General features: G+C 40.8%; 1 protein-coding gene across 13 annotated transcripts in view; it reads right to left on the reverse strand.

Moving 5' to 3' along the window:
- MACF1 (microtubule-actin crosslinking factor 1) overlaps positions 1-24,096 on the reverse strand; it is a 342,575-nt gene that overhangs the window by 156,250 nt on the left and 162,229 nt on the right. For all 13 annotated transcript variants that reach the window (XM_010862750.1, XM_010862748.1, XM_010862749.1 and 10 more), the window contains 11 exons: positions 7,589-7,755; positions 6,689-6,801; positions 6,483-6,589; positions 5,943-6,062; positions 5,709-5,804; positions 4,940-5,067; positions 4,756-4,849; positions 4,407-4,561; positions 3,438-3,714; positions 1,224-1,352; positions 465-542 (listed from right to left, as the gene is read on the reverse strand). In XM_010862750.1, the coding sequence (XP_010861052.1) occupies positions 465-542; positions 1,224-1,352; positions 3,438-3,714; positions 4,407-4,561; positions 4,756-4,849; positions 4,940-5,067; positions 5,709-5,804; positions 5,943-6,062; positions 6,483-6,589; positions 6,689-6,801; positions 7,589-7,755 (1,464 nt within the window). The remainder of the gene's footprint in view (positions 1-464; positions 543-1,223; positions 1,353-3,437; positions 3,715-4,406; positions 4,562-4,755; positions 4,850-4,939; positions 5,068-5,708; positions 5,805-5,942; positions 6,063-6,482; positions 6,590-6,688; positions 6,802-7,588; positions 7,756-24,096) is intronic.

Raw genomic sequence — 24,096 nt, forward strand, 5'->3', positions numbered from 1 at the left:
TTTAAATCTCTGGGTGTTTCTCCTCAGTTTTAAATTTAGTACTAGTCTGGTACAGGACTCCCGTGTCAATCCTGGCTGGAAGTGAGAACATGCCAGGCCTGTGTGGGGCTTCGTGGATAAAGAATGATCCTGGGCCGGTCCTACTCTGCACAATCTTGAATACAAGAATGAAGACCAAACAGAAGAGGGGTCTCTGTCCTGTCAATCTCAAACTTTGAGTTTTGATGGTCACTGCTTTGGTGAAGCATAATAACTATGATAAGCTCTACTTCAAACTTTCTGGGGCGCTGGTTTCTAACCCAGGAAGAAAACTGAGAAAAATGTGATGATGCATATGAACAACTGCACAGGAAACAATATAACCTAATAAATAGAAAACCAAAATGGGCCCAAACCAAGAGCCTTCTGAATTAGGGAACGACATGCTCCATGAACAGAACAAAACAGAGTTAGTCAAAACTCACCTTCAATTTACAATACTGTGTCTCCAGCTTTCCAAGAGTTTCAACATAACTGGTATGGAAATTTTGGGACATTTTTCCCTGATAAGAAAAGAATGAGATAAAAATATATTAGAGAAAAAGTAAACTATATCTATGGTATAATTTCAACTATGTAAATATTACGTCTGCACACAGACAGAGATTAGTCACTCTGAGAGTCAGCAGTTGGACGGGGCATCCCTGGCTGAGACTGACAGCTCGGAGCAGCGTTGGTGTGGACGGCCTAGCAGAGGAAGACGCCGCGCAGACCTCACGGTCTTCTGCTGCCAGCGATTCTGTGAGGTTTCTAAGCGAAACTATGCCTGCTGACTCCTCAAACTAGTTAGATGCTTTGTGGAAGAGGGGACTTGAAATTTAAAATGGGAGAACACAAAAGAGTGAGGGAGAGGAGAGACTGAGGAAACAGTTTTGCTTACCAGTTCTCTACTGCAGGTAGATGGGCAGTGGAAAGAGCATACATTTTTGGATCCAAGGGCCTGAGTTTGGAAACTGCATTCGCTACTTACTAATTTTGACCTTAGCTTTCAGTATCACTACTCTTTTTGGTAAAAAGGGGTTTGTAAAAAACACCTTTCCCACAAAGTTATTTCAAAAAAGCAAGAGATACTTCATGTGCAAAAGGGACTTGTGGTCAAGTTTCAGGTACGGGACAGCTACACTGTATACTGCTCCATCGCACAGCCACCCCGCTGCCCGTAACGGATTCCGAATGCCTCCCACCTCATACAGCCTGGCCTCTTTGACACTTGAGCCCAGTTCTTCCACACTGGCATGGATGTGCTGCTGTGCTTCCAGCTGCAGCTCCACACTAGGCAGGTCACTGCCCCACTCTGCCCGCTCCAGTTTCATCTGGGAAAAAAGAAATTAGGAATATAATTTATTGCTAAGTTGGCAGAAAATGAAAACTGTCAGCATCAGTTTGGATGATGTGGCTGTGGAGAGGGGACTGGCAAAAAGGACATCTAAACCATCTCCATCTTGGCCTCTTACAGGCAAGTACGTTATGACGTACCCTCAAGGAGCTGGAAGATAAACCCCATCCCTAGAAGCAGCAATGGCAGCCCTTTGCTGCTGCATGATGGGAATACATCCCTGAATTTACCAACAAGAAAGGTGTCCCCATAGGCTGAAAGGCTTAACTTTACAGTTTAGGCATTTCCCTTTACGGAGTCTCTTCATTTCACAATCAGAATGGAGATAAGAAATAAATATCCATAAATACTAAGCTCCATTCACGTCATCAACTATTGGCTAATGGAAGGTAATTGTAAAAGAGCTTGTCTTTGAGTTTATTTTTTGGTACAGGGGGAATCTGTCATCAGAAGATGGGAAGAATTTCATAGAAAACAAAAGGGTTAGAGGTAAGAGGACAGTGTCGAACTTGAACTGTTACCCTAGAATACATGTGAATACTGCCCCTTAGAACTGTGTCTTGCTTACACTTCAGAGCTGATACAAAAACAACAGTGAGGCAGCAGCTTCTCTGCAATGAGGGAATTTGAGAAGAGATAACTGGGGTTTATAGACTTGGCAACTTCTCCCACCAGCTCCCACGGAGAGCACAGTCAGCTGAAGGGAAGAGCTCCATGGAGGGCTTCAAATTAGAGAAGCCTATGCATTTAAGCCTTCCCTGGTGGCTCAGACAGTAAAGCATCTGCCTACAATGCAGAAGACCCAGGTTCAATCCCTGGGTCAGGAAGATGCCCTGGAGAAGGAAATGGCAACCCACTCCAGTATTCTTGCCTGGAAAATCCCATGGACAGAGGAGCCTGGTAGGCTACAGTCCGTGGGTCGCAAAGAGTCAGACACGACTGAGTGACTTCACTTTCACTTTCATGCATTTAAGATGGGATTTTGATGATTTGAACTTATCTTATTCTTTCAAAATTTAATAGAGAAGAGGGCTTGGGAGCTAGGCAGCAACGATAATTAAGGGAATCTATACAAGGGACCCTGCTTATTTAATTTATATGCAGAGTACATCATGAGAAACGCTGGACTGGAAAAAGCACAAGCTGGAATCAAGATTGCCGGGAGAAATATCAATAACCTCAGATATGCAGATGACACCACCCTTATGGCACAAAGTGAAGAGGAACTAAAAAGCCTCTTGATGAAAGTGAAAGAGGAGAGTGAAAAAGTTGGCTTAAAGCTCAACATTCAGAAAACGAAGATCATGGCATCTGGTCCCATCACTTCATGGGAAATAGATGGGGAAACAGCGGAAATAGTGTCAGACTTTATTTTTTGGGGCTTCAAAATCACTGCAGATGGTGACTGCAGCCATGAAATTAAAAGACGCTTGCTTACTCCTTGTAAGAAAAGTTATGACCAACCTAGATAGCATATTCAAAAGCAGAGACGTTACTTTGCCAACAAAGGTCTATCTAGTCAAGGCTATGGTTTTTCCAGTGCTCATGTATGGATGTGAGAGTTGGACTGTGAAGAAAGCTAAGCGCTGAAGAATTAATGCTTTTGAACTGTGGTGTTGGAGAAGACTCTTGAGAGTCCCTTGGACTGCAAGGAGATCCAACCAGTCCATTCTAAAGGAGATCGGTCCTGGGTGTTCTTTGGAAGGAATGATGCTAAAGCTGAAACTCCAGTACTTTGGCCACCTCATGCGAAGAGTTGACTCATTGGAAAAGACTCTGATGCTGGGAGGGATTGGGGGCAGGAGGAGAAGGGGACGACAGAGGATGAGATGGCTGGATGGCATCACGGACTCGATGGACGTGAGTCTGAATGAACTCCGGGAGTTGGTGATGGACAGGGAGGCCTGGTGTGCTGCGATTCATGGGGTCGAAAAGAGTCGGACACGACTGAGCGACTGAACTGAACTGATACAAGGGACACAGAGCAACCTGACCTTCTTAGATAATTGCTGAGTTCAAGGAACCTCAGTGTGCTGCATAAGTATTTGGAATGTACACCCACCTGCATTTCTTCTACCCAAGACAGTAGTTCATACACAAATCGAAGATTTCCTTCATCTTCAGAGGAGGAGATAGACACAAGTTCGACCCGAGTCATAGGCTTTCGGAACCAGGAGGTAGAAGAAGAATGGGTTACTTTGGTCAAGGGTTCTGCTTTCAGATGAGTAGTGGTTAAAGTAGAGGGTGGAACCAATTCAAGGGAAGTGAAGTGGCCCTTCCGGTACAAGTTCGTGCACTCTAGACGCAACGTGACCAGCTCATCCTGCAGACGCATGACCCTGAGATGGAAGAAGAGAAAGAAGACATTAAATTTATAATGTGCTTTTTGAGATAAAAATTTCCCTATACATTTGACAAGGATGAGGTAAAAATATAGATGAGATCATCTTAGGGAAACTGTTTTTAAAAAGAAAAAGTGTTCTGTGAATGCAAGGTGGTGTTATGTACATCTTCGTGGTTCAGAGTCATCTTTGAGGCCAGTGCCAAGTTACAGTGTTACCTGGAGGGAAGCAAATCAAAACCAGTGTTTACAACTCCTGGATGATACAACAGAATAAACCATGAACTAAGGGGTCAAAAGATGTAGCTGTTAGTCTCAGGTGTGTCCATAGATCCTCATCCCCTCCATATGCGTTGGGTTCCTCCTCTATGAAAATTTACATTGAATCGCTCCAGTAGTTCTAAAGCAGATGTGGTACCACAGTGCTGCAGGTCCCTCTGAAATATGTGGGGATATTATAAGACGCCATACACAAACATTAGGGAATCCTTCAGGTACTTAGTGGGCAGGGCCTCAAATAAAGGAAACCTGCTTCTACCATGAGAATTTTCCTGCCTCAAATACCTGTAGCATCCCTACTGAGACACTGATCTCTAACGTCCAGGCTGTAAGATTCAGTGCCCGACTCTTAATATAATATCTGAGAACCAGTAGTGATCAGGCCCTCTGTTTGAGTCCCATGTTGCTCACCTAAAAGCCAGCTCTTCTAGCTGGTAGTAGTTCTCATCTCGTAGGATTTGGAGATCCACCTGCAGCTGTCTGATGAGACCTTCACACTCCTGAATGTACATGATGACATCTGACTCACACTGCACTGGTTGCCCTGACTCCAGGTGAGCAGCATCCTGAGAGAGAAAGGGAGAGTGAGAGGGGGATAGCTCCCTCTGCTCTCACCCACTTGGACCCAGGGAGCCAAGAGGTCCACTGCAATTCCAAGACAAATGAAGCTGGATCCCTCAACTACTGACGTTAACCATTACAGCACAGGATGAGGAGTAGAAAACATGTGACATGAACATGTGAGATGAAACAGACTTACAGCCTGCAGTGTATTTTTAGCTAGTGTCAGTTTTTCTTCACAGTTCAAAGCACCATTCTGGATTTTGTTTGCAATCTGTAGCAGCAATTCCAGCCTAAAATAATAAGGTGAAAACCAGAGTCAAGAGCAGAGCTCAAAGCGGCCCAGTAAGTGATGCCAGATCCCCTCCAGACTCTGGACCCACCTCTCTACAGCTGGCCGAAGTGATTTCTCTCGCTCCAGCATCTCAATGATGAGTTTTCCCCACTCTTCTTCCACATCATTAGGGTGATAACCTTGAGGCAGTTTAATTCGGCCAAATTCAATCCATACCTAACAAAAAAAAAACAGAGATACTCTTTTAGTCCAAAAACACAGCCATGCCCTCAGGCCCCGGTTTTAATTTATGCCTCGTCCATCACTTCCTGCTTCTTTGCCCAGCCATTCAGCAATTTTCCCCACTGTCTAATAAGAGATGACAAGTGAATATTTTAGCAGTACTTCACCTTCAGGTGAGAACAAAAAAATCACCTCTAAAACAGGGACCACTTGCTTGAAATCCTTCCATTTCTTACACATTTTCCATAAATCCTCCTGTCCTCTCTAACCCCACTGTGGAAATGCCCGTCTCCGCAACTTCAAATTCTCTAGGAATCAAAATGTGAAGGAAAACCTCTTTTCTTTCTTTCTATCTGAGAGAGAGAATTAGTCTTCCCCTGAGAAATAGGAAAACATCCATAAAACTCCAGATTTCTGAATGAATGTGTGCCACTTTCCAATAGGCCCTTTGAAGAACAGTGACGGCAGATACTTCCTCTTTACTGTAAACTCTCAGGAGCAGCCTGAGAGTGACGCTTGATTTGTCACCCTGAGAATATTGCTATTAACGAAGGTTTGGAAGAAGATGCAGGGAACAAAGTAACAAACGGCCTGCCAGCAAACCCCCGGTCTCAGCAAAGGATAAGCTTCCTTACCTCTAATAATTTATATAGTTCCTCGATTCTTCCTTTTTCTCTCTCCTTGGCCAGAATTTCTGTTTCTTTGAAGTGTATGTATTGATTATAAAGTGCCTACAAAATTAATATTTGGTGAATGAACACAAACATCCCAGTTTTCATACCATCTCACCCAGAAGCCAGCAGCAACAAGCTCTGAGACTTACTCCCCAGGGTGAATTTATGAAAAATGATTTAAGTCCATAACTTTACCTTTAGTTCAACAGGGTTCTGGGGAAAGGATTTATCTGACATCAGTATTGTGTGCTGTTTGATCCAGGGAATGAGGGAGTCCACTCGGCTTTGGTATTCTTGCCACCTGGCGTCCACTTCCTATTGCCAAAAGGGAGACACCACACACGCCCTGATTAGCAGTGTGCAAGCCAAGCTCAGGAGAAAGTATCTCAGGCCACCCCCAACCACATAAAGCCCTTTCCTTTAATTACTGACACAGACACAGCCACTCAGTTTAACACTCAGAGTCCCAGTTTCAAAGCTCCTCAAGGACTCTCAAGATGGGATTCAATTTCCTGACTCCTAGAATAGCCTATGCTGGACGCTACAAAATTAGCGCTCTCTACATTCATTCCCATGGACCAAGGACAACAGTCATGTATAAAGACGATATGGATTCAGTCTGCTCTGTACCAAAGTGCTATGCACACACTGAGTGCTGTAGAAACACAGTCTAATCAACACACTCCACCCAAAGCAATCACAGCCAGAAGGTATTTTGGGAAAATGTTCTTTTACCGTAGCACTGATCCCTTCTCCACCCTCGGGGACTTTAGGGAAGGCATCATAAATTGAAGACACATAAGTGATTACAGACTTCTCATCTGGAGATGGCACATCCACATCTGACAGACAAAGGGTGAGAAATCTGTTAGAACAACGGAACCCACTGGGGAAGAAATAATGAATGTATGTCAAACACCGGAATTCCAGTCAGCTCTCACCTTCTGCATCCAGTAACCGGGTGACCCCTAGTCTTTCCGCTACTTCGAATGCCTGTTCCAGATTCTCTCGGTTGCTCTGGATCTGTACCCTCTCCATATCTACCAGATCAGGTCTGCAAAAGTCCACCGAGACATATGAAATGCCCCTAGCTACAAGCACATGGGAATTCATACAAAGAAACCCTCTTAAAAGTACTCAAAGCTGAAAAATACTGGATGAGTTAGAGAGAAAGCAAGAGGTTTAGAGGAGCACTAGTCACCTTGTTAATCACATTCCAGGAACCCAGGGTTCCCTAATTCTAAACTTATACGATAGTAGGTTTGCTGGATTTCAAGGGAAAGGTATCAATTTTCCCAATGCATGGTTATGACCACTAGGAGTACAATAATATTGATTTTTGTCATTCAAAATTCCTATTTTCCTCACCCACTCCAAGCAAATTCCCACTTCTTAGTTATAACAATAACTAATTGTTATTTCCTCCAAGTGAATCACGCTGACCCTGGAGGCCGGCATGGCCCACTCCTCATCCATGACTCTGCTCCAACATCCTCATCAGAGAGGCCACCGCTGACCACCCTGCCCAAAACACCACAACCCCCATCACTCTCTTCCCTCCACTGCCCTCACCCCTGTAAGACAGCACACACTTCTGTGTTTATTGCCTGTTTTCCCCATTGAAAAGTAATCTCTATGAGGGGAAGAATTTAGCTGCTTTCTTCACTTCTATATGAGCCCAGTGCTTAGAAAGCAGGAGTTCAGTACATATTCCTTTTTTAAATAAAAAAAATGAATCAGAGCCTGGATTGTCAGCTGAGAGGAAATGTGGCATTATAGCTAATTACAAGAAAGAGATGAGAAGCAGCCTCTCCAGGCCCCCAAGGCGCCGCTGTATTTACCTGTATCGGTGAATAAGCGCATTGAACATCTTCCCATCACTCCAGCAGGAGGAAAAGTTGGTGCATTTGATTCCTGTGTAACCAGCTGTCACCTTCTGGGTCCACAGGAGCAGTTTCTCCTTAGCTGACATGTCCCCTGATTCTCCACTAATGTAGATGTCAGAGATCTGTCAAAAGATAGGACATGTAGTAATTTAAGATAAATAAGATGGAGCCTTTTAACCTTCTCTTCATACATGATGACTCTTAGAAGGAGATCCAAGGCTGGTATCACTTCAGATGAAAACTCCCAACATATACTCATTCTGTCTGGTAGTCAAAGAAATGCAAATTAAAGCTATGAGAGGTCATTTTTTTCACCTGTCAAATTAGGAGAGTTTTTATTTTTTAATGATACTGGTCAGCATTGGAGAGAATATCTAAAATTGGGCATTCTCATGATATTGCCACTAGTGGGAGTATAAAGGGCATAAGTTGCCTCTGAAGGGCAGTTTTTAAATAAGTCTTAAAATAGACATATATTTGATAGAAAGTTATCAGAGAAATGTGCAAAAAAATTTATACACAAATGTTTATCAAGACCAAAAGAAAACAAAGAAAAACAAACAACTGGGACTACATCAAACTAAAAGACAGCAAGGGGGACAGCCAAGGGGACCATCAGCAAAATGAAGAGGCAACCTATAGGATGGAAGAAAGCATTCATAAATCCTATACCTGATGAAAGATTAACCTCTAAAACATGGACCCACAGAATTCCATAGCAAAGAACCAAACAACCCAATTTAAAACTGCACAGAAGATCCGACGGGACATTTCTCTAAGGAAAACATACAAAAGGTGCATGAAAAGGTAGTCAACACCACTGCTCACTAGGGAAACGCAAAGTAACACCACAGTGAGCTCTCACCCCACACCTACTAGAAGGGCGGTCATCAGAAACAAGGAAACAAGCGTTCAAACAAGGTAACAAGTGTGGGTGAAAAGGTGCTGCAAAGGGAATCCTGTGCACTCATGGTGGGAATATAAATTGGTACAATCATTCTGGAAAACAGTATAGTGGTTCAAAACAGAACTGCCCTATGATCCAGCAATCTTACTTGTGGGTATAAATCCAGTGAAAGTCAAAGTCACTCAGTCGTGTCTGACTCTTTGCGACCCCATGGACTATACAGTCCATGGAATTCTCCAGGCCAGAATATTTGGAGTGAGTAGCCTTTCCCTTCTCCAGGGGATCTTCCCAACACAGGGATTGAACCCAGGTCTCCCTCATTGCAGGCAGATTCTTTACCATCTGAGCCATCAGGGAAGCCCAAGAATACTGGAGTGGGTAGCCTATCCCTTCTCCAGTGGATCTTCCCAAACCAGGAATCGAACCAGGGTCTCCTGCATTGCAGGCAAATTCTTTAAAAACTGAGCTATCAGGGAAGTCAGGGATACATCCAAGGGAAATGAAAACAGGATACTGAAGAGGTTATCAGCACTCCCATGTTCACTGCAACATTATTCACAATAGCCAAGACAGAGGAACAACCTAAGTGTTCCTCAACAGACAGATGGATAAAGATGTGTTATATACAATAAAATACTATCAGGTATGAAAAAGGAAACCTGCCATTTGTGACAACATGGAGAAACGTGAAGGTATTATGTTAAGCAAAATAAGCCAAAGACAAATATTGCATGATGTCACTTTAAATGTGGAATCTAAAAAAAATATATCAAAGCCATAGAAACAGAAAGTATAGCACAGTGGTTGCCTGTGGGGTGGGAGAAATAGGAAGAAGATAGAAAAAGGGTACAAACCTTTAGCTGTAAGCTGAATTTAAGGCCTGAGGATCTAATGTGAAACACAGGTGTCTACAGGGGAAAATACTGTATTGTATAACTGAAATTTGAAAAGTGAATAGAACTTACATGTTCTCACACACATACACACACACACACAAATGTGAGGTGATGGATGTCAGTTAACTAGATGGTGGGAAGCCTTTCTCAGTATACACATACAGGCACATAAGCACACGCTGCAGGTTTGGTTCCAGGCCACAGCAACAGAGGAGATAGCAATCACAATAAAGTGAGTCACACGCAATTTTGGTTCCAGGTATACATAAAAGTTGTGTTTATACTATATTACATGCGCAATAGCATATGTCTTAAAAAACAATTAAATTGTTTTTTACACCTTAATTAAAAAAATACTTTATTGCTAAAAAACGCTATAATCTGAGCTTTCAGCAAATTGTAATCTTTTTGCTTATGAAGGGTTTGAAATATAAGAATCAACAAAATGTGGAACAGAGACATGAGGTAAGCAAATGTTATTGGAAAAATGATACCAGCAGTCTTGCTCAATGCATGGCCACCACAAACCTTCAGTTTGTAAAAAAAAAACAAAAAACAAAAAACAGTATCTGTAAAGCACAACATTTGTCTGAATATCAAATCACCATGATGTACACTGTAAATATGTCACAGTTTTGTCGATTATACTTCAATAAGGCTGGAATTTTTTCAAATGCTTATCAAAATATGATAAATATTTTACAGCAAAATGTTACAAAGAGCTCACACTCTAATGAGGAATTGATCGGTCACAAATTACAACACATACACAAGGCAGAATTCTTTGTAGCACTTAAAAAGGTATGCTTTAGTTTAAAAAAAAAAAAGTAGTAATTGACGAGGAAAAAGTAAATTAATGAGATGAAGTAAAGTAAAATAAAAAATGTGTTGTCAAATAAACTGGTGGCCTTTGCTAAGTCTTCCTCCAGAGTAAAAAGACTCAGATATTTTTACTATATAAAGTTTGCTGATTTTATTACCAATACAAAAACCCTACTTATGGGGAAAAAAGGTATGCTTTCGAAAATGTTAGTGACAGGAAAATAAACCACCATATTTTGTAAAAAGAAAAAGAAGGGTGCTTCCCTGTTGGTCTAGTGGTTAAGACACTGAGCTCCCAATGCAGGGGGCACGGGTTTGATCCCTGGTCAGGGAACCAAGATCCTGCATGCCACATGGTGCGACCAATAAACTAAAGAAAAAAAATTTTAAGACTAAAAAACAAAAAAGAAAAATACAAACAAAATAATAAAATACAAACAAAAAATAAATAATAATAGTGATTTTACATTAAAAATATATAGTTAAGTAACAGTCATATATATAAATGTTAATATATATTAAAAATATATAGTTTATAACTATAATATATAGTTATAAAATAATACAAATAAAATAATAATACATTAAAAATATATAGTTAAGTAACAGTCATATATACGCATAATATGATAGATACATGCATGTATATGTATATACACCAAATTAGTAATCATAGTTCTATCTAAGTGATAGCATTATAGATGATTTTTATATTTCCCAAGTTTTCTACATTATGTATATTTTTATATTTAGGAGAAAAGTTATTTTAAGAAACCTCCAAAATCTAGCACAGGACCTACTTTAGAGATGGCAGTCTTGAGAGAGGAGAAAAGTACATGCCTTTGATTCCACACAGGCCTAGGTCTGAATCTCAATTTCACCAACTGTAAATTGGACCTCGGTTTATGACATCTATAAAGTGGGAATCACACCTATTACCTTTTTAGGATTATACAGTGATGTACCTAGCCCAAACAAACGGCTAAATTCAACAAATAAGTGTTCCCTCTCTCTTCCTTGAATAAATGGGGGTCTTCCTTCAGTTATTGCTGGCCTAACTCCCACAGCACTGATAATCTATATTATCACTTAAATGTTATCTTGTATCACTGGCTATTATTTAATATGTTTTTATTATCTAATATACGCTTCCCTGGTAGCTCAGCTGATAAAGAAACCATCTGCAATGCGGGAGACCTGGGTTCAATCCCTGGGTTGGGTGGATCCCCTGGAGGAGGACATGGTAACCCATTCCAATATCCTTGTCTCGAGAATCCCCATGGACAGAGGAGCCTGGTGGGCTACAGTCCATGGGGTCTCAAAGAGTCAGACACGACTGAGCGACTAAGCACAGCACATTATCTAATATCTCCCTGAAAGCAGGCTTCCCGAGGTGCAGATACTACATCTGAACTATCAGAACGACTGAAAATCACAGCAGCCGCTAGGAAGGAGAGCTCCCTAAACACAGAATATGTCCCAGCAGAAGCCTGGATACTGTGGAAGAAATAACTTCCAGATCTGAGACTCAGTGATCAGGCCTGTTCCGTATTATCACCCACTGCACCTAGTGTTGTGCTAATCATATAATGGACAATTAAAGTGTTTTAATTAATAATCATTTGGTTAATAAACAATGTGTATATGAGTCACTCAGTCATGTCCAACTCTTTGAGATGCCACGGACTGTAGCCAGCCAGGCTCCTCTGCCCATGGGCTTTCTCTGGGTAAGAATACCAGAGTGGGTTGCCATATCCTTCTCCAGGGGATCTTTCTGTCCCAGGAATCGAACCTGGGTTTTCTGCATTGCAGGCAGATTCTTTACCGTCTGAGCCATCAGGGAAGCCCAGTAATAAACAATAAAAATAAACAAATAAAATATATTTGGGGATAAGACCTATTTAGAATCATGAGACACATTACTTTTTTGACAGCAAACTTACTTAGCAAATAATGTATAGTGTATCATCAAACAAACTAAGGACCCAATAATGGATTATGTTGCCCAAGCCATCATCCTGAGAGTCCAGTGTAAACAGCCTCTCACCAGTGCCATTTCCCTGCCAGTGCTCCTCCACAACATTCCTGTCATAGCCCAGTTCTTCCACTGTAGTGTTTCACACACACATCAAAGCAAAATATTGCTGGGAACAGGAAATAGATTTGTTGATATGAAAAGGGACAGAATTTGAATAAGCAAAATGAAATGTGAGTATCTGGGTTCTTGACCCTAAAAAGCAATTCCAGTTAGTCAACTGATACTGTATATTCACAATATCACAGTCAGTATCTCTGATGGCATCTCCTGCCTGCCAATCACACTATCTTTGTATATTGTATTGGAAACAGTTCAATGAACAGCTGTACTTCAGATTTTCCACACAGCTATAATGAGACAGGGAAATGTTTAGATCCCTCAGGGAAAGAAAAAATACCCTGTTTGGATTAGGGCCTTCCTAGATTGTGAGCTGGATGAGAAAAATGGGATTATCATCATAATCATCTCAGTGATTAAATTTGGCTTTTGTCCATCTCTTCACGTATTACATGTGATTGCAGTGCTGTCCTCTGAGCTATGTAGAAGCTTTTACCTTCATCTCCCAAATGGAGAATTCTAGCTTCAGAGCCAGGGAGCTTTCTCCTTCATCTGGATGTTTAAAAGGAACCATTTGGGAAAAGGGGACAGTCTCGTGACCACCTCAGAGACTAAGCTCATCTACCTGAATTCTCTTTCAACACACACTTCCCAGAGCTTGATTAATTCCTTCTCTGAAGCATGTCTAGCAACTGAATATGCTCCTAACAAGACAGTAAAGAATCTGCCTGCAATGTGGGAGACCTGGGTTTGATCCCTGGGTCATGAAGATCCCCTGGAGAAGGAAATGGCAACCCTTTCCAGTTTCCTTACCTGGAAAATTCCATGGACAGAGAAGCCTGGCGTGCTACAGTCCATGGGGTTGCAAAGAGCTGGACATGACTGAGAGACTAACACACACGCAAATCAACAAGAATTTACTGAACAGCGTCTCATCTGTGCTTCACACTATGGCAGACACCATACGTCAGGAGGAGGGAGAAGAACAAAAAAAGTCAAACGCCATGTACTCATTCTGCTGTGACTTCTTGAGCAAAGATTATGTCCTAGGAGCTGTGTTCAAGTTCTTGGTATCTCAAGACAAAAGCACAACCTTGGGCCTCAAGCTCAAACAATTTAGTAGGGAAGACGACGCCAAGCCGAGAGATCAATGCTGTGACACAGCTAAGCAAGTAACGCAAACCAGCAGCACCAAGGAGCTTGACAGAGGCGACAAGACAACATCTTCGCTGAAATTTAAGATCTGAGTAGAAGTTAGCCAGATGAAAAAGGGGAAACTGAAAACCAGACATGCTTGCTCTGACAGAACTCAGTTGAGACATGCCATATCTCTGGCTAAAATAAGCCTATTCCAAACAGTAGGCAGTCCCAAATCTCCCCAAATGACAATAGACAGATGGAAGAGAGAACTGGAGAAAGGAAAGCTCTGTGGCCCCATGAATACATAAACTTTTAGAAACTTATTTACACATATACTCATATTTAAAATAATCCACTTATTTACAAAACAGAAACAGATTCACAGACATAGGAAACAAACTTACAGTTATCAAAGCGGAAGGAGGGGATAAATTAGGAGCTTGGGATTAGCAGATACAAGCAACTATATATAAAATAGACAAACAAGGTTCTACCACATAACATAGGGAACTATATTTAATATTTTGTAATAAACCATAATGGAAAAGAAAGTAAAAAAAGAAGATATATATGAGTCACTTCACTATATACCAGAAACCAACACAATGTAAACCAACTACACTTCAGGTTTAAAAATGAGCAGCATTTCTAATGCATTTAGTATCCATGCTTATTTTTGCCTTTACATTTCATAAAATCATGTTATTCAGAGTCTTCACAGGCATCCTTACACAGTCTTTTTCATACATAAAGGTACTTCAAAAAATAATAAAGCTACTATTAGGGTGCATTTTCAAGAAAACATCATCTACATTCCTTTCTAAGATTTCTGAGATACAGCAGCACTTGCCTGAATCCACGCTGTCCTTATACATTTCATCCCTAGCCACAAGAATCCATTTGTGTAATACTGGTTTTTTCCCATTCATTCTATTGCTATTTATGATTTCCATAATGTGATCACTTGCTTGTGTGTGTTCTTTTATAAGTGATGTGGGTGATGTTTTGAAAGTTTTCAGGACGTCCCTCATGGTCCAGTGGGTAAGATTCCATACTCCCACTGCAGGAGGTGCTATTTGATCCCTGATTGGGGAACTAAGATCCCATGGGCTATGCAGCATGGCTAAAAAAATGCTTTTAATTTTAAAAAATAAAGTTTTTAAAAATATGATTAAACACATACAATTGCTACATTCAACACTTAAACTTAGTGTTTAAGAACAATAGCTAAACTTTCTTAGATTTTCGGTTACTCTTTTCTTCTCTGTGGCCATGTGGCTTGCAAGATCTTAGTTTCCCAACCAGGGATCAAAACCAGGCCTCCTGATTGGAAGCACAGAGTCCTAATCACTGGACTGCCAGAGAATTTCCTCAGTTACTCTTTTTGTTGAATCAATTTTGTTAGTTGATCTCTACAAAAACTGGTATCCAATGAATTAGCAGATTCATTAATCCTTTTTCATGAACTGACTATAATTTCACTAGAAGCCCAATAACAAGAAAGACTTTATTTTAAAAAATCCAATACAAAGAGAATCCGCCCCCCTCTTTTTTTGAAGACTAATTTTTGAAGGAAAAAACTTTACCTTGTATAGGCATTTGTGGTAAAATCACAGGAAAGAGTTTCACATAATTTAAGGCCCCAAAACGGAGAAGGCAATGGCACCCCACTCCAGTACTCTTGCCCGGAAAATCCCATGGATGGAGGCGCCTGGACGCTAAGGGTCCATGGGGACGCTAAGGGTCGGACATGACTGAGCAACTTCACTTTTACTTTTCACTTTCATGCACTGGAGAAGGAAATGGCAACCCACTCCAGTGTTTTTGCCTGGAGAGTCCCTGGGACAGGGGAGCCTGGTGGGCTGCCGTCTGTGGGGTCGCACAGAGTCGGACACGACTGAAGTGACTTAGCAGCAGCAGCAGCAAGGCCCCAAAAGAGGAACAATAATATAGTAAATAGGGACTTCCCTGGTGGTCAGTGGTTAAAACGCCACACTCCCAATGTAGGGGACCTGGGTTCAGTCCCTGGTCAGGGAACTAGATCCCAGATGCTGCAACTAAGAGTCCACGTGCTATATCTAAAGATCCTGTATGCTGCAATGAATAACGAAGATCCCACGTGCCGTAATGCCTGTGTACATGCTAAGTCTCTTCAGTCATGTCCAACTCTTTGTGATCCATGGACTGTAGCCTGCCAGGCTCCTCTGTCCCTGGGATTCTCCAGGCAAGAATACTGGAGTGAGTGGGTTGCCATTTCCTTCTCCACATGTGCTGCACTAAGACCCAGCAAATAAATAAATATTTCTTTAAAAATGTATAGTAAATAGTAATATTCAATAGAGGATCTCAGCATAATTAATTAGTATGGGCTAGAGTACTGAAGAAGGAAATGGCAACCCACTCCAGTATTCTGGCCTGGAGAATTCCATGGACTGTATAGACCATGGGGTTGCAAAGAGTGGGACACGACTGAGTGACTTTCACTTCACTTCAGAGTGATAAAAATACTTCTTAAAGAAGTGTGATTTAAAAGCATCCTTGAAGGATGTTATAGAAACAAACAAACAAACAAAAAAAGAAGAAAAGAATTCTATGTAGAAAGTGGATACAAACAAAGATTAGAAGCTGGAACAGGAATAGTGGTAGACGGTTAAGAGGTCGACCTGTTAAGACATGAAAGTTCTACTTGGGAATTGATGTAGGAGAGAAGATTAGACAGATTATGGAGGGGTTGGAATACCAGGCTGAGGAATGTGAACTTTTAAGTCTATGTAAGTCTCAGGGAATGAACTAGATGTAATGAGCTAATAATAATACTTGATTCATGTGTCTTGAAGTTTCTAGTTGACTTCATCCCACTACAGTGAAGGCATCAGACTTTGAAAACGTTTCATTCAAGAAACAGGTGAGGGTACAGGTAGTAATTCATTACAAATGCCTCGCTAGGGCGATCTTATGGCAGCTGTGTTTATTACCAACAAGAGAATTAGGTAAAGATCACGGGAGCTCTCCTTTCGATATTCAAATTCAGAGTCATGGAAGACTTTTCAGGGAATATTATTAGAATGGAAATCCTAGATCACAGAATATGGGCATTTTCAAATTCTCCTAAATATCACCAAACTACTGTCCAAATAACAACAGCAATTTATACTTCTATCAACAAGGGTGTAAAGTGTTTTTTCCATCATTCTGCATCTTTGCCTACACTATGCATTTTCAAGCTTTTTATTTTCTGCCAGTCTCATGGGTATAAAATAGCATTCTGTTGTTATTTTGAGTTTTATATCTTTGAATACTAGTGAGAAAGAATCCTGTGTATGAGGCATTTGGGGTTTTTCTTCTTCTTCTTTTTGTGAATTCTTATTCCTGGGTTTCCCCTGTTTTTTCTACTAGCATGTTTACATTTTTCTTGTTTATTTATACAAATTATTTAAATAACATCAATAACTGATGACTGAGTAACTAACACTTTCACTTTCATTGTGTTTTACTTGCATTAACTCTTACAATTCTCACAACAACCCTGAAAAGTATATACTATTCTTATCCTCAGTTTACAAATAAGGAAATTGTGCCACAGAGATATTCAGTAACTTGCCCCGAGGTACACTGCTAGTAAGTAGTAGAGCTAGAATTCAAACTCAGCCAACCTGGCTCCATACTCTTAACCACCTCACTTACACTACACTTCAAATATTCTGGACATTAATCTTTTTTCAGCATATGCACTACATAATGTGTGTGTGTGTGTGTGTGTGTGTGCATGCATGCGTGCTCAGTCGTGTCCAATGCTTTGCAACCCCATGGAGTGTAGCCTACCAGGCTTCTCTATCCATGGAATTTTTCAGGCAAGAATACTGGAGTAGGTTGTCATTTCCTTCTCCAGGGGATTTTCCAGACCCAGGGATTGAACCCACATCTCTTGCATCTCCTGCATTGGCAGGCAGGTTCTTTACCAGCTGAGCCACCAGGGAAGCTCCATGTACTGTATAATAATTCCTCCATTGTTTTTCCTCCTCCATTATTTTTCCTAACAGTAGAGAAGAATAACAAAACTAAGAGATGGTTCTTTGAAAAGGTTAATAAAATTGGCAAGCCTTCAGCTAGACTCACCAAGAAAAACAGAGTACACAAATAAAATCAGAAATGAAAGAGAAGATATTACAACTGATGCCATAGAAATACAAAGGATTATGAGAGACTACTATGAAAAATTATACACCAACAAGTTGGACAATCTAGAAAATATGGATGAATTCCTAGAAATATACAACCTAACAAGACTGATGGAGAAGGAAATGGCAACCCACTCCAGTGTTCTTGCCTGGAGAATCCCAGGGATGGCAGAGCCTGGTGGGCTCCCGTCTATGGGGTTGCACAGAGTCGGACACGACTGAAGCAACTTAGCAGCAGCGGCAGCAGCAGCAAGACTTAATTAAGATGAAATGAAAAATCTGAACAGACTGATTAATATTAAGGAGAATCCATCAGTAATCAAAAATCTCTCAACAAACAAAAGTCCAGGACAGCTTCAATGATAGACTCTATCAAACATTCAAAGAAGAATTAACACCAATACTTCTTAAATTTCTTTCAAAAATAGAAGAGGCGGGAACTCTTCTAAACTCATTTTATGAGGCCAGCATTACCTTGCTAACAAAACCAGACAAAAACAACACAAGAAAAGAAAATTACAGGCTAACATCCCTGACGAACAGAGATCCAAAAATCCTCAAAATAATATTAGCAAACCAAATTCAACAATACATTAAAAGGATCACATACCATGATCAAGTATGATTTATTCCAGGTATGCAAGGCTAGTTCAACACCCATAAATCAGTCAATGTTATATACCACACACAAACAAAAGTAAGAACAAAAGTCATATCATCTCAACAGATGCATAAAAATCACTTGACAAAATTCAACAACATTTATGATAAAAATTCTCAACAAAGCAGGTATAGAGGAAAGGTATTTCACTATAATGTTAGCCAGAGCTAACATTATACTCAATGATGAAAAGATGAAAGCCCTTCCTATCCTATAAGATCAGGAACAAGACAAGGATGTCTACTCTCACCGCTTTATTCAGCATAATGCTAAAAGTCCTAGCCAGAGCTATTAGGCAAGGAAAAGAAAGAAAAGGCATCCAAATTGGAAAGGAAGACATAAAAGTACCACAATTTGCAGATGACAGGATATTATATATAGAAAACCCTAAGGATTCCTAAAGACATCAAAAAACTATTGGAATAAACAAATTCAGTAATTTGCAGAATACAAAATCAATATACAAAAATCTGTTGCATTTTTATACACTAGTAACAATCAGAAAGAGAATTAAGAAAACAATCCCATTTACAACTGCATCAAAAAGAATAAAATATCTAGGAATAAATTCAACCAAGAAGGTGAAAGACCTGTATATTGAAAACTGTAAGACATAAATGAAATAAATTTCAACACAAATAAATGGAAAGAAATTCTGTGCTCACAAACTGGAAGAATCAATAGTTAGAATGTCCGTACTACTCAAAGCAACTTACAAATTCAAAACAATCTCTATAAAAATTCCAATGGCATTTTTCAATTAGAACAAATAATCCTAAAATGTGTATGGAAATACACACACACACACACACACTGATTAACCAAAGCAATCTGGAGAAAAGAACAAAGCTGGAGGCATCATGCTCCCCAATTTCCAACAAAATTACAAAGATGTAATAATTAAAACAGTATGGTATTTGGCATAAAAATAGACACATAGATAAATGAAACAGAAGATAAAACCCAGAAACAAATCCATGCATATGCAGTCAATTAATTTACAAAAAAAGGAGCCAAAAATGCACAATGGTTAAAGGAGAGTCTCTTCAATAAACGGTGTTGGGAAAATGACAGCCACACACCAAAGAATAAAATTCAACCATTATCTTACACCATATCTCCAAATTAACTCAAAGTGGATTAAAGACTTGACCATAAGACCTAAAATCATAAAACTCCTAGAAGAAAACATTGGAACAGAGAAGGTCATCCCTTATATGTGGAATCTAAAAAGAAATGGTACAGATGAATTTACAAAACAGAGACTCACAGAGAACAAACTTAAGGTTGCTTGTGGGAAGGAATAGTTAGGCAGTTTGGGATGGACATGTTTACTCTGCTACTGCTACTGCTAAGTCACTTCAGTCGTGTCCGACTCTGTGCGACCCAAGAGACGGCAGCCCACCAGGCTCCCCCGTCCCTGGGATTCTCCAGGCAAGAACACTGGAGTGGGTTGCCATTTCCTTCTCCAATGCATGAAAGTGAAAAGTAAAAGTGAAGTAGCTCAGTCGTGTCCGACTCTTAGCGACTCCATGGACTGCAGCCTACCAGGCTCCTCTGCCCATGGGATTTTCCAGGCAGGAGTACTGGAGTGGGGTGCCATTGCCTTCTCCGCATGTTTACTCTGCTACTATTTAAAATGGATAACCAACAAGGACCTACTGTATGGCACATGCAGCTCTGCTCAATACTATACGACAGAACGCATGTCAGGGGAGTTTGGGGGAGAATGGATACCTGTACACATATAGTCGAGTCCCTTCCCTGTTCACCTGAAACTATCACAACATTGCTCATCGGCTATACCCCAATACAAAATAAGAAGTTTTAAAAAAAAAAAAAAGGAAAGAAAGAAACTAAGCAGCAAGCTCCTTGACGTAGATTTGGGCAATCATGTATTTAATCTGATGCCAAAAGCAAATCAACAACACACATAAAACATCAACAACAGACACACGAAAAGCTTCTACACAGCAAAGGAAACCACCAACAAAATGAAAAGGCAACCCACTGAATGGGAGGAAATATTTGCTAATCACACATCTGATAAGAAGTTAACATCCAAAATACATAAAGAATTTACACAACTCAACAGCAAAAACATAAGCAATCCCATTTAAAAATGGGCAGATCAGAATACACATTTTTTCCAAAGAAGTCACACAGATGGTCAACAAGTATATCAAAAGATGCTCAACATCACTTCTGGTACTTATCCAAAGAAAATGAAAATACTAACTTGAAAAAATATATGGACCTTCACTGCAGCTTTATTTACAATAACTAAGATTTGGAAACAACTGAAATGTCCATCAATGGATGAACAGATAAAGGAATTGTGGCAGATATACTCAATGGAATATCACTCAGCCATTAAAAAGAATGAAATCCTATCATTTGCAACAACATCATTGGATCTCAAGGGTATTATGCTAAGTGAAATAAATCAGACAAAGACAATACTGTATAATCTTCCTTACACATGGAAAGCTTTAAAAAAAGAAAAAAGGTTTATAGATACAGAGAAGAAACTGGTGATTCCCAGAGGTGTGTGGGATGATATTTTTTTTAAAAAAAGATAATAAATTCATTACATGTTAATATAAATAACATAATTTGACAAAAATAATTTTCCAAAATAAAATAAATTAGTGAAAAGAACAGTGAAAAAAAAATCAAAACTCAGAAAAAAATGTTCCATTTGAATTGGAAAATACCAAATATATATAAAAAAAGAATGATACTGTAAATTCCTATGTACCAATCACCCAGTTCCAACCATATCAACTCATAGCTAATCTTGCTTCATCTACACTCCACCCACTTCACTCCTCCCCTATTATCATAAAGCAAATTCCACACTCTCATTTCCTCTAAAAACACTTCAGTACGTGTCTCTAAAGATTCTTTTTTTTTAACATAGCCACAACACCATTGTAATACCTGAAAAATAATTATTATTCTTTGGTAGTATTTTTAATTAAATAAACCTTTTTAAAAGAAAAAAATGCCTTTCTTAAATAAAGGCCTAACTGTAACTTTAACTGTTACATTCCTCCAATAGTATCATCTGGTTAATTTTGCTTTTTTCTTGTAATACAAAGCCAGTATTAGTAAAAACAACTTTCCCTATAATTAAAGAGGAGAGATGTGAAAAGGATACTTATAACTGAAAAGGCTTAGCCCAGAAAATAATATACCAACTGATTTCTTTCTCATCATGTCTAGTCCCAGTGTTTTCTGACTATTCACCCGAAATCTAAGGGTTTGTGGCAAGGGCAATGGTATTCGGCCAAATTCTTCATTCGACAGAATCCACTAACCATGGCCAGGAGACTGGTGGTGGAGCCAAGAGAGAAAAGAAAGGGATTTTCAACAATTTTCCTTGTTCCATTAAGCCAGGTATTACAGCTATCGATGGCAGCTGGGAGCAGGGAGTCCTGAGAGATGGATTGGACCAGCGAAGGCCTTTGTCTGACATCAAAGTACAACTGCTGTTAACTCGCTCCCACCCAGCTCCAAATTCAAGTCTACTTATCATTCTGAAAACCATTTTTGTCCCCTGGCTGCTGTCATCGTATTTCCGTTGTTAACTGTTTCCTGTCAAGAGAAGAATCAGCTCTACCAGGTGAACAGAAAAGCAGACCATTTGTCTTCTATTACCCAAAGCCAGCACTCAGCAGGAATCAGAATCAGTTCCCATTTCTCTCCGTCCTGAAAAGAAACAAACCCGCTGCCAAGTTTCTGTGCTGGCACAGTCTGGCCCCTCTCCCATCACCATGCCCTGGGGCATCAACGGGAGAGGCAATGTGGCCTGAGTTATGTCAAGGGCAGACACCACTCCGGAGCGAAAAGTTTGCTGTTTCCCACCCTGACATGTTAAAGACAAGACAAAACAAGAACCAACCAACAAACAAAAAATCAACTCTGTTGGAGTGCCTGCTGTTCCCTCTTTAGGAGGAGCTGGTGTGTGACCAGCAGCGGCTGCTCTCCTGACCCCTGCGTCCTCCCAGGGCCCTCACATTCCAGTCAGATGCTCTCGCCCTGAGGCTCAACCCGCATTTCCCAGGAGATCTTCAGTGTCAGAACATGCTCCCCTGCCTCTCTGGCTGTCGCTGTCCCCAGGCCTTGTGAGCAGCCTACCAGGCAGGGCGCAGCTCCCTGAAGATAAGACCTTCAGAGACCAAGGAGGGTTTCAGGCCCCTGTGAACTTAAGGACCTTCATCCTTAAGGGATAAGGGACACTTATCTTGAGAAGTTACTTCTTATCTGTCATACAGGATGGTCATACAGTCTGTGGTCCCTGCATCACCAGATGGACACAGAACCTCAAAGACATGTCAGACTTCTAAGCTGACTCGAGGTCACCTAGTTTTTCTTCCTAGGCCCTAACTGTGTAGTCTGGTCGTGTCTGCTCTCAGGGAAGCTGGGACAGGATGTAGAGCTTGACTGCCCAGAAAGCACCACACACCAGTACGATTCTCATACTGAACAGCCCAAGAATCACACTGCTGTTGATTTGGTCAAACTATAGACCATGGTCCAGAGGTTTCTTCTACCAATCTCTTCTTGGAGGCTCCTCACAGAGTTGTCCAGAGCCTTCCTGCTCCAAAAGTACCACAGTCACATATGGGACATTATCTTGAATTGACTTCCACTAAATGTGAGCTCCTTCACATTTTATATTCCAAACTTTCTGAAAACCTCACTCTTAATTCTAAGCATGTATCCTAAATCATCACGATGCCTCCACAACTTCAGGAATATCAAAAGAGTGATCCATTCAGCCACTGGTTCTGCCGCAATTACTCTACATCCGTTCTTGTACCAAGGTAAAAGCTGACTTTGACGTTTCGTCTTATCCAATGAAACTCAGATACACCCCACCCCAGCAGCCTCACTGCCTCCCTCCCCACCTTAATACACATACACACACACATTTTTATATGAAAAGCCCAAGGATGCCCCTTGCCCAACCACGTAATAAATATTTTTCAATGACCATTTTTTCCTCCAACTGTTCTCCAACTGTTTCCTCCAACTGTCCAAACTCTATAATAATAAAGGGCACTGGAATGGGCCTATCCATGGGGGAAATTCATCACCCAAACAGGCATTTTCATCACAGGTCACCTTAAATTTGCATCTCTCCCCAGCGTCCTGCTGTTGGTGAGAAGCAGGGCAGCAGCAGGTGGGACCCTGTCTGCTCTGGAGGCACCTGGGCAGCTGACCACAGCCCAACATGGAAAATGCCCTGCTCCATCTTCTACCTCTGGCCCCCTAAAGTTTTTTTCTTCTGCTGCAGAGACTGATATGCCAACAAAAGTTCTTCAGTCACCAATGATTATAACTTCAGCCACCTACATGTTCACCTCATATGTGCCAGACCAAACCCTGTACCACCTGGGGTTTTCCCTCCTCTCTGTGTTCAGAGTTCTTAAATTCTCACCTGCTCCTTGACTCCTAAAAACATTCACAGCACCCACCACCTATCACTACCACCACCTCCACTTATGTCTGAATACGTATCTCACAAACAAAAACATGTTAGGGACATAAACAAGTCTGATCTGAAAACAGACTGTTTTTAGCCTTGAACCTTCAGACTGCTCTAACCCTCCCTACCTGGCCCCTCAAGCTCTGGACTAATCTCCAGATAAATCTATGTCCCTCTCCTCCAGTGCTGGAATTAGGAACCAGTGGAGGACTAGCCGCTCTACCTCGGGAATGGGTGTTGTCATTAGCAGTGTCCCCTCAGGGGAAA

Source organism: Bison bison, unplaced genomic scaffold (genome assembly GCF_000754665.1).
Source record: "Bison bison bison isolate TAMUID 2011002044 unplaced genomic scaffold, Bison_UMD1.0 scf7180017864484, whole genome shotgun sequence".
Lineage (NCBI taxonomy): Eukaryota > Metazoa > Chordata > Mammalia > Artiodactyla > Bovidae > Bison > Bison bison.